At 42.8% G+C, this 11,282-nt stretch overlaps 3 protein-coding genes across 3 annotated transcripts; 1 reads left to right on the top strand and 2 right to left on the bottom strand.

Moving 5' to 3' along the window:
• The first annotated feature begins 53 nt into the window (after positions 1–53).
• Positions 54–2,565, top strand: mettl26 (methyltransferase like 26). The gene is made up of 6 exons (XM_044191506.1): positions 54–403; positions 662–824; positions 1,580–1,639; positions 1,754–1,821; positions 2,090–2,168; positions 2,303–2,565. The coding sequence occupies exons 1-6, from the start codon at positions 210–212 to the stop codon at positions 2,357–2,359; spliced, it is 621 nt and encodes a 206-aa protein (XP_044047441.1). The 5' UTR covers positions 54–209; the 3' UTR covers positions 2,360–2,565.
• A 555-nt stretch (positions 2,566–3,120) lies between these two features.
• Positions 3,121–6,250, bottom strand: wfikkn1 (WAP, follistatin/kazal, immunoglobulin, kunitz and netrin domain containing 1). Its single transcript, XM_044191499.1, has 2 exons — positions 4,836–6,250; positions 3,121–4,727 (listed from the first exon to the last, which is right to left on the bottom strand). The coding sequence occupies exons 1-2, from the start codon at positions 5,100–5,102 to the stop codon at positions 3,210–3,212; spliced, it is 1,785 nt and encodes a 594-aa protein (XP_044047434.1). The 5' UTR covers positions 5,103–6,250; the 3' UTR covers positions 3,121–3,209.
• Positions 6,251–6,400: 150 nt separating this feature from the next.
• LOC122874023 (ras-related protein Rab-40C-like) lies at positions 6,401–11,107 on the bottom strand. The gene is made up of 6 exons (XM_044191505.1): positions 10,390–11,107; positions 10,227–10,287; positions 10,059–10,119; positions 9,895–9,972; positions 9,494–9,716; positions 6,401–8,480 (listed from the first exon to the last, which is right to left on the bottom strand). Exons 1-6 carry the CDS (start codon positions 10,541–10,543, stop codon positions 8,179–8,181), a joined length of 879 nt encoding a protein of 292 aa, XP_044047440.1. The 5' UTR covers positions 10,544–11,107; the 3' UTR covers positions 6,401–8,178.
• Positions 11,108–11,282: the final 175 nt, after the last annotated feature.

Below are 11,282 nucleotides of genomic sequence, written 5' to 3'. Positions count from 1 at the left end.
GCACGAGAACCCGTGCCCGTCCACTGTTCTTATTGGATGTGAGGTCAGTCACGTGGGGCAATGCGGAAGCGGTCCATTTTCAGCCGAAAAACAAAACATTCGTGGGTGGTGTTGAGTTACTCAATGTGGACTGACGTTACTCAGGTCTGCTGGAGTGGTTGCATACACTGTACCGTATAACTCGACAGTTATACCCGGGGTTTGGCAAGATGCTGAGTGCCGCTGCCGCGGAGAGGAACAAGGAGCCCATCCTGGCGGTGCTCCGGGAGAGCGTGAACACCGGGAGACCCCTGCAGGCTCTGGAGATCTCCTCCGGTACCGGGCAGCATGTCACACACTTCGCTCAGGCCCTGCGGAATATAATCTGGCAGCCCTCAGAGTATGACCGCCAGTCTCTTGCCAGGTAAAAACAGGTTGTGTGTATCATTTAATAACAATTCAAATGACTGGTGTACCGTATAAACAGCATATAAACTCGGGTTTTTACGGTAACGTATTGATTAATTTCTGCGTAGCAAACTTGAAAAAGGGCACTGGCCATTTAACTCAGGTATTGCTGTAGTTAATTTAATACTACTGATGCAGGACAGGCATACTGTGCTGCGTATGTTTTGCTGGGGGAGCCTGCATTAACAATAATGTCTTTTGTTCCCATTCTCAGTATAGAAGCGTACAGAGCCCACTACCAGCTGCACAATGTGAAGCCTGCCATCCACCTGGATGCTTCTCTGCCCTATCAGTACTGGGGAGGGATCCAGCCAGAGAGCCTCGATCTGGTAGTCAACATCAACATGATCCACATTTCTCCGATTGCTTGCACAGAGGTAGATTTTATAGATGCTTATATGCACATAGTGTTGTGATTGGTCATCTCTAACCCAAGGATCCTACCCCAAACTGGAATACCAAAGCTGGTAACTTCCCCTTGCCCTAAGGACCCCTGAAGGCTTCAGGTTTAATGTGTGGCGATTTGTTTGTGGAAGTATGATAAATTACACACGCAAATTACACTAAAGCACAATATAAACTGAAATGTTAAAGGCCTTATCCGCACCTGCATTATTACCTAATCCTGAGGCCCTGTGTAGCAGAGGGATAAAATCCTCCCCTTGATAAAATCAAGTTTTATGGCCTTTTATTATTTAGGTTTATATTGTGCTTACATGGTGCATATTTCTAAACAAGTCTGTAATAAATCAACTCACCACAAACTAATTACTATAAAGGGGCCCTCAGCTCATTTTTTTTCTCTGCCAGAGAGAAATATTGTGTTATTTCTTCTTTCAAATTTGACATAGTCTGGCTTTACGTTTTGTACAGTGATCTATTGACTGGTCCTGGTGTTCAGTTTCCACAAAGCAGAAATATTGCAGTGTATCCCCCCAGAGTGTATATATACAGTATGACCCTTTGACTCCTCAGAAAATAACTGTAAGCAATACCACTTTACAATTTCTGCCTCAGACTATAAAAGACACCTGGAGCAAAAAGGGCCGGAGTAGTTGTCCCTTCTGCCACTCAACCCCCCACCACATGTGATGTGATGCTAGTACCTTAAAACATCACTATTTTCTTCCAGGGTTTATTCAAAGGGGCTGGAGCAGTGCTGAAGCCACAAGGTCTTCTACTGACATATGGGGTGAGTGAAAAACCATTTCATACTGTCATAAACATGCACTTTCATGACGTTATTATCAGATCTAAACATATGTGGCATTATTTGCTACATAACATCTTTTGTCGTTCCCCTCAGCCCTATGCAGTGAATGGTCAGATCACACCTCAAAGTAATGTTGACTTTGACTACAGCCTACGGCAGAGGTAAAGTGCTCTGTTTTATGAAGTTAATTCTGTTATAAAGACATTTGAAAGGAATTGAGTGCTCACGGTCTTTTCTTATCAAAAACATTCAGTAGTCAGGAATTTTACTTAAAAGGTGTTACTTCCTCATCAGACATACAAGTAACATCTATAAGAGAGAGCAGCATTGTGTACACAACCATGAAGGTTCATTTGTTTTTGTCATTCATATAATAAATAATGCAAAGGTGTAAAAGATATATAAAGGCTATATTTTTTTATTTTACAGGAACCCAGAGTGGGGACTCCGGGATATCTCCCTCCTCAATTCTACAGCACAAAGAAATGGTTTATTCCTGGAGAAAATAGTAAGTACAACAGCTCATTTAAGCATCAACACTTTTTTTTATCTTTTTAAATGTAAAAAGATGAGAACCTCAACAATGCAGTTATGGGAGTTACTGGTTTACAAATGTATGATTTTAAATGTTTTCTTTGTTAGATGGACATGCCGGCAAACAACAAGTGTCTTCTGTTCAGGAAGGAGAGTTTGGTGTGACGTATCCTGTTGTTCCTTTTCTGGATGGTCGAAACGCCTTAACTTACACTTGAAGCTCAGATTCAGTGCCACATTTTCCAGAACTGTTAATGAATTGTTTCCTCATATTCTAATACACATTGACATTAGAACTGAGATACTGTCATCTATTATACGCTATATTCTTCAGTGTTGCACACTTGAGTAAAATAAATAAGGCTCACATATATGCTGTCTGTGTACTGTATTTACCTTGATGCGGCCACCTACTATTTCTTATTTCTTCATTCAGGTTGCAGAGGCTAAAACCAAGTTAGCAGAAGTGCTTTGCAGAGGGAGATATTTAAGAGAGAATGTGCTAGATCGACTAATGACTAAATGACAAATATAAAGAGCCAAATACAAAACAAACAAACAGTAGAACAGTAAAACACAATATAGAGGGAATATACTTAAGGTGTCTATTTCTTTAGCATCACAAGCTAGGCGTTTTTGCAAGTTGATCAACTTCTGTGGCTGTTATTCTGGCTACTTTCTGATATTTCAGAATACAAACAAACAAAATACATGTTAAAAGAAAGAATATTTATATTTAAACTTATTTAAAAAGAGCATTTCAGCACTCGTATTAATGGACTCAATACATCTGGAATGTAGTACAACCTGTGTTGTAATGAATATATACTGTACATACAAATTATCTCTCATAATGTCATTAACAAACAGTATTAAACATATTTTTGTCTTTTGATTTAAAGAGTTGTTATTAAAAATCAGCTTTTCTTGTTGTAATTCTGATGCTTATCTTCAGTGCCAAAGGTAAAGGTGACCACAGACCCTCTGTGGGCTAACGGGTCCGAGTCCTGGGACTCTACAATGCCTTGCAGGTCTTTTTATCCAGAACCTCACGTAGCTTCTTAAGTCTGCGTTCAGTTATGGCTTTGACATAGCTGTCTGATTGGATGATGGCCATGCCATCCTGCACTACACCCATCACCAGCAAAGGGTTTTCCTCCATGGTGATGTTGGGACAGGGACAGCTCCAGTCTATCTTGGTGATAGCCACCTCTAGGTGCTTGGTATTAAAGAAAGTCAAGCCCATCTTTTCATCTCTCAGGACCTCTTCCAAGCTAAAGCGGGCTAACCCAGAGTCCAGATCCTCCACCAGCTCCGTCAGCCGCCCCACAATAGCAAAGTCACTCCGGCATAAGCTGGGCACCATTTTCCCCTTCCCCCGACAGGCCTTACAAGGTTTCCTTTTGGGTCGTGGGCAGTTTGCCTCACACTCCTTCTTGGTGTGGAAGCTGTTGGCATTCCCATGGCAGCCACCATACGCAAAGGCTTGGCACTGTTTCATGAGGGAATTCCAGGCCCAACGTGGCTCCCAAGCTTTGCAGGGGCCCTGGACAGCAGGTAGCGAGCAGATGCCCATCCCCTCTCTCTGACAGGAGGCCTTGCACTCCTCATAAGTCTCAAATCGGTTGCGGCTGTCGTCACATCCACCGTTGCTGAAGGCCATGCAGGAGCCCAGCTTGCTGTCAAAATACCAGTCAACGTGACGCTCACCACTGCACACTCTCAGGTCTACTTCAGCCAGGCAGTCCGCTGGTGAGAATGGCCGCCCCATGGGCATCTCAGGATCTTCAGAGAAATCATCATCAGCCCGGCGGATGACAGACAGCGGGTAGTCTGCATGAAGAACTCCCGCAGGATTCCGTGCGATGCAGGTGTAGATACCTGTATCCCACACCTGCGCGTTGTAAATGACAAGCTGACCGATGTTGGTGATAACCACATTGCCATACATCTGGTCAGGCCTCATGACCAGCCGTTCACGCCGCTCACTCTGTTTCTCCCACGTTACATCAGGTCTGGGGACTCCAATAACGTCACAGTGGAAGTTGACTGTGCCTCCGACATAGATGGACTGGTGGTGAGGGTTGGAGTACAGTGTGGGCGGCATGGGGTCCTCCAGAGAGGTTGTCGGGGTGGGGTTAGCTGTAGTGTCCTGAGGCAGTGGGCTGGTGTGGGGGCCTGCCAGGTAGAAGCGGCAGGTAACCACAGTTAAAGTCACCCCACGGATGCAGGCCTCTGCGTCCATGTAGCAGCGGTTGAAATAGGTGAGGCCATCCGAAGCGCAGGTGAAGTTGGGCTCTTTCTCACACCGGTCCTGGCACTTGCAGATGGGCTGTCCATCCCAGATGTCACATGTTGCTCCCTGCTGGCTGCAGATAAAGCCTTCACAGGTAGCGGTGGAGATGGGGGCATCATTTCCTTTTCCTCCACCCTGCCCATCTGGCTGGGCAGGGGTGCCATCAGAGAAACGTGCAGCCACACAGCTGTTGAGGCCACACACGTTGGTGCAGCATTTCTCAAAGTCGGCACAGTCCTGCACACACAAAACAGAATTTACCAAAGCAAATATAAATGAACAAAAGACAAAATGAACAGACGATTAATAGTTTAACACTAATGGGGATTACATAAATAACACCACCTCGTCGACGTTGCATTCCCTCTCGCAGGTGCTTTGCGCATCAACCCAGAGATTGGAATTCAGCTTGTTAGGACAAAATCCTTCGTGTTCAACTTTGGTTCCTGTCACACTTGCACATAAAGAAAGTTCGGGTAATTCGCAAACCAAGAGCATCAGCAAACACGCACGTATCCATCCTAACACTAGTTTATTTGAGTTGGGTGCATTTTGCCGACTTCTGTCCTTTATACATCTATCCTCCAAAAATTGTAGAGGGATTTTATACATTATTGCTCTTTTGCATGAGTCGCACCCGGAATAAATCCATTCCTCCTTTAGGTCTTCAAATTCGGAATAAGTCTAATGTCGATTTTCAAATGTGGTCGCCCGTTTTGTGCGTAAACGTTGTAGAAATCACTTTTCTGTGCGCAGAGAGGAGAGTTGTAGCAGTCCCAACGATCAAGACGAGTCTCCATACGCTGGGCCTTTGCTTAACAAAATATATCCCAGAAACGCGTTTAAAAATGCAGTCGGGTTGCATTAAAGATTTGCTTTGATAATCAAAACAAAACTCTTGCAACAATGGGTAAACTCTCATTCAGTTCGATTTCCCCGAACAGCGAAATAAGCGAACGAAACTGCACAATGAGAGAGAAAGACGCAACATCAGCCTTTCAGTGTGTGAATGGAGGTGGAAAGGGCAGCCCCTCTGACCGCCCCCATGGTCGTCCAGTGTCTGAAACTCTTATGAAGCAGCCCCATTCGCTAAGCAACTGGACAAACATTGTAAAAACATCAAAGAAAACGTGGGGCCGTGGTGGCAAGCTGTCCCATCAACCGTGCGCATGGAGATACACATTCCGGTGAGAAATCCAACGTTAAATGTGTCCAGACAGAATTTATAGAGGTGTCATTCATAAATAAGGTAATCAACTTGTTTTCTCGCTGAGAGCTGTTGTAGTTGTTGGATCTAATTTCATCTTCGGTTGTAATTACATATTCCCAGATGTTTTACGCAATGAAAACTTCTGCAGATACTAGTTTTCTTGCGCAAATCAAAGGTCAGACTGTAAAAAGTCGCCCGGAGCGCACGGCGGAAAGCGTAAAAACCAAACACGGGGCGTGTCGCGTCATGTCTGGTGAAACATGTTGTTCACGTCCGTCTTGTCTAGACATCGGTCAATTTACCACCATCCCTCATTCACACGGAGCTCTGAGATGCCACGGTCAGGTGGGAAGGCGTAAAGCGCCACATTTTCAATAGTGCGCGACTCATCTTTGTCCCGGCGCAGCTTCGAGGCGATGAGAAGCAGCACCCCTCATCTTTTCATTGGAAGTGACCCTGCAACCTTTGGGTGACTTTTGACCGCGCTGCATTCAAGCGCTGCAGCGATGTGCTGGTTATCCAAAACGGGCCAATACCGAGAGAGCAGCTAATCAATTCAGCACCCCCCATGAGTTTTATTGCACGGACTGGACAAAGGGTACAAAAAATATTCCCACAATTACCTTGATAAATGTTTGAATGAAAACTCACTGCAGCGGCAGCAGAGCACACAAGTTGATGAAAACACAAGGCAACCTTCTAGTTTTTTTCCCTTTATTTTGATGGGCGACTGTTTTCGATGGAGACAAAATTATAATTAATCCCGTATCCAAACCTTTCGACACACAGCTCTGATAGCAACAATCATTATCAAACGTTTACACATAGTGCTTTAAATGTTCACCCGAGTTCTGCTTATTGTACCTGTCTCAATACACCACAGAAAACATGCACCATTTTTTATGCCCTGGATGACCTCATCACAGACATACAGCCATGACACTGGGAATGTTGGAGAGGAAATACAGCACATGTTAATCAGAGGTGGAAAGAAAACAGAGTTTATATTAGAATAAAAGTATTTGTGTAGATTGTTCAATTATTAAAACAATAGCATTTGTTAGCTCTGATTAAAAAACAAGACTTTCTGTGCCCTTTCTGAAGTTCATCTGACATTACATGGTTCTTGCATTGTTAACCCAATGTCCACAATACATTTTTTGGAAAATAAGAATTAACTTAAGCAGCAAAAGTACAAATACTCAGACAAGGAGCAAGGCTCAGTGAAAATCTTACAGTAGAAGATGTACCCAATGACTTTCCACCTCTGATTCTTACAGTCCCACATATTAACACATGGCCACAGAAAAGTAGCAGATGAATATTGTTTTACATTCATAAATACATAGCATATGCATAAAAAATCCAAAGAGAAATAAAATTAAAATATCCCCCTCACCAATGTCCAGTCAGTTTACAAATTCCTGTTAAGGACTCAGACATGACTGCAGCACTTCCTGAAGACAAAACGCCACAACTAAGCAAACAATCTGTGCATCTGCATTTGTACAAGGCTTCCTCGTCAGCACCAAGCAATGTCTGAATTGCCCCTACGAGTCCATAGATTTAAATTGATCATGCTGTTGGTGGTTTAAACCACTTAAAGCCACAACTAAGGATATTAGATTTAGAGGCAAAAATGGCCTGAGAAAGTCAACAGATGTTCAAACCAATGACTGATGGGGATGGAGGGTGAATTCATTTGGGCTAGAATTTAGGAGCACAGCGGCACAGCAGGAAGTCCTCAAAACAAGACAACTTGGCTCGACTAACCTTGTTTACATTTTCTTAAGTCCATTACTAGTCTGTCTGGGAAACTAGCCCCGCTCTTCTCATGACATTCAATTTAAGCCAGTCTTATTTAAAGCTTAACTAATCTGAGTTTTAAATAAGTAGCTCAGCACCCTTGAGGTTGCAAAGGGAATTTTCTACGGTAGACAAAAGGCATAAAACACACAGATAAGTTGTACACCAAAGCAGGTCTCCCAAAACATTCAAGACAAAACAAGCATAAAAAGCTCCCCTCCAAGATCAATTACCAAACACAGACCAAAACACAAACAGTATATTTACAACTTCAAGTCCAATTTTAAATACGATAAACAATCATTTTCCGAATAAAAGCTAGCTAATGTCCCTCCACTCATTTGTAGTGTTAAGAGGTGAGTGATAATCCTTGATTCACATCTGTTGGTCCCAGGGAAATCTTGTTCTTGTACTTGATCACAGTGAGCCTCTGTAGTTAAGAGTACGAGTAAACGGACATCCACAAGATGGCACCAGCAAGCGCAAAGAGAACAGAAACCAATCCGACCATCCAAGTTGGGCCAAAGGTCCATCCATAGGTCAATGTAACATATCCATTTCTGTTGAAGGTTGCTGGTAGCTCTCCATGCTCTTCTGTGGTCTCGTGACCTCTTGGAGCAACAACGCCTTTAATACTGGTCCTATGGAGGCAACCATTAGTCCACTCCCTCACTATGAAATCTTACAGTTCCCCTTAGAGGAAGACGACGAGTCCTTTGGAGGACTCTGTGGAGGCCTGAAGGACTTTGAGCGTTTGAGACTGTTGGCTTTGCTTCCGCCACTGCTACCACCCGAGGCTGCACTGTTAGCCACTGAGTAGGAGCGTCCATGCATCATGACTGCATTCATGCCGTTGGCCATAGAGAAAGACTTGAGGTGGGACTTGATGGCCACAGGGAGGGGCAGTTTGTCAATAAGGTGCACCGGTGTGCAGGAGACGATGGAACGGCAGCACAGATCTTGGAGGCTGAAGACTGTGGAGCAAGAAAATGCTGATGTTACGACTGAATGTCATGTCAGATACTCCCTAAAGTTTGGCTGCAGGCGCCAGAGATTATTCTTCAATACATATTTTCAGTGTGTCCATGTTCATCCGTACTATTTGGACATCACAAAAAAAGATTTTCACTTCTCTAAATTTTGTTTTTGTTTCATGCTGTTAAATATTTAAGCTTTATTTTGTTAACTCAGAGCAGTTTTCTCTTCTTTTTTTTCCCCAGTCTCTTCTCAAGCTCTCCAACAATGAATTTGGACAATGCTTACACTTACACACCTGTTTGTCTAACAGCAAGATATCTAAAAGAATAATGTATAGATTTGAAAGACTTTTAAATAATTCGATTTTGGCGATGATGTGGTAGTTCAACCATGTGACAAATACTATTTTTGCTGTACTCATGTGATGCCACATTTTCATGCCATTTTGTCAGGGAAAAAAACACATCTGAAAGACAAAAGCTTTTTTTTTTTTTTTTTTTTAATAATTACAGAGGCTGTAACTTTGTAAGTTGGAATGTCTTTTCGGACTGACAGGACAAGTAAAAAGTGGATTCTGAAGTGCCATTTCATGAAAATTGGCATTGTGAAGTACCATGAAAATGTAACTAAACAACAGCTATACATACTTCATTACACTCAAGAGCAGTGTGTCTTTCCAGAAACAATGTCAGGATTACGCTGGATAGTCCACAGACCTTGCATTGAATGGCTTTCACTGGAACTACTTTCTACCAAAAAAACGAATCCCAATGAAAACTGTTGACCGCGAGGACAGTGGATTATCCAGAGTAACTAGTACACTGTTTCAGGGAATTCACAATGCTTTTGAGTTTTTCAAATGTAATTGCATTCATGCAGAGGCTAATCTCTCAAAATCTGAACAAATGAAACTTTCTGCCAACATGTTTTGTTTTTCTACAATAGAAAAAAAAAAGCATACATTCTTAATCTGACAGAATTGGTATGCAAAAATGATTAACCAGCTCACCTCTGTTGGGCCTCCAGAATTTCTCCATCCCATGCCTCATCAGCACAATGCGTGAAAGTTCAGTGAAGGATTCAATGACGTTGAAGTTGCACAGCGGACTGACCTCAAAGAAAGTCATGCTGTTCTTTTCTGCATAAGCCCTTGCCTGCTCTGTTGGCACCTGCCGCTTAAAAGCCAGGTGAAGCCGGTTGCCCACCAGGATCCTGGGTACGCCTGGGGCATGCTGAAGGAAATAAACAATATTGTTGCTATATTTAGGTAATGTTACCAAATTCTGTTGTATCTCTTAAACAGGATTTCTAAGAGCTATTCCGCATTTCTCATTCTTAGCTGCACTAACTAACGTTCCCATGCATTTTCTGTATTTCTTTGTCAACCACAAATGGATTCAATGGGATTACCTCGTCAATTTCCCGGATCCAGCGGTCAATGCCATCAAACGACCAGCCGTTAGTGATGTCATATACAAGCAGGATGCCCTGTGGAATAAAAGCCAAACATGTTGACATATATACAAAATTACATAATGAGGGAAAAACACCATAGTTGCTCTATAAGTCCTCACCTGTGCGCCACGAGAGTAAGACCTGAAGATGGTGCAGAATCTGCCTTGCCCAGATGTGTCCCTGTTGAAGAAACACACACGAGTATGTAAGTAGAGCTGAATATGCTATGGGTTTGTTCATTACTGCAGCCACTAATGACTTGATTCTTTATTGCTAAAAACACTTACCATAACTCTAATTTCACTCTTCTCCCATCCAGCAGAATTGTGGTGGTCTTGTAATCAATCCCTGAGATTGCACACAATCCACACAAAGCTAGTTAATGCTGGTCATTCTAGGCTTTTTAACTGAATTCTTAACAACTGAACAAAAGCAGAGATAGTTACTCACCACTGCTGTAGGCATAGGGAGACTCTACTGATCCGTCTTGCAAACTGTCCAAGATTTCCCCCTTTCCGACATCGCTGTCTCCCACCAAAAGAAATTTCAGGAGATAATCGTAACTCTTGACAGGACTACTCTGGGTCCCCATCATCCCACGCATTGGATCCGGTTCACAGAGAGCTTTATAAGCTCGCCAGACGTCTACTGTTGGGGGCAAGGGACAAACCAGACTGTCCCTAACTGTGGTAGCTGAAGCTAGGCGACCGCCGTTTGACGTTAACTAACCAGCTAGCTGGTGCACTACCCACGATTTACATCAAGTCTGTCCTTTGTAACGTCAAACACATAAAATAATTTCCTGATTCGACTGGACTATATCAAGCAACCCTGTCCGTGTACGTTACTAGCGCCGAAAGCGGAGTCCAGACACCGTGGATGTAACGTTAATGTTCACGTTAATAATCAAAACAACCTTAACTAGCTGTTAGCTGGCTTGTTAGCTAGCCAGCTAACACAACGATAATAACGCATTCTAGCACAAACAGAGGATACAAAGTAAAAACGAAACTGTTTAGTCCTACATAAAACGATACTCTACTAACCCAAACACGATTGTTTCAATATGTTTATAAAGAAAAAAAGCCAACGAGACAACGTCTAGCCCATGGATGTACTGTGTTGGAACTTCCTGGTATTGACATCATTAGCTGCGTAACATCCGGGCATGATTTAAAAAAATAACACAAAATAATATTTTACAACTTATTGTTAATTTACTTATTTTATTTGCCTGATTTAATATTCATGAGACCAAGTTTTCAAAAGCTACTTCGGGAATTATTTTTAAAGATTTCAGTAAGGTAACTGCCTTTTGAACCTTTTTATTTTAGCTTTATCAT

This window comes from Siniperca chuatsi, linkage group LG3 (assembly GCF_020085105.1).
Source record: "Siniperca chuatsi isolate FFG_IHB_CAS linkage group LG3, ASM2008510v1, whole genome shotgun sequence".
In the NCBI taxonomy this organism is placed as follows: Eukaryota; Metazoa; Chordata; class Actinopteri; order Centrarchiformes; family Sinipercidae; genus Siniperca; species Siniperca chuatsi.
This window is presented reverse-complemented; position numbering and strand designations above follow the sequence as displayed.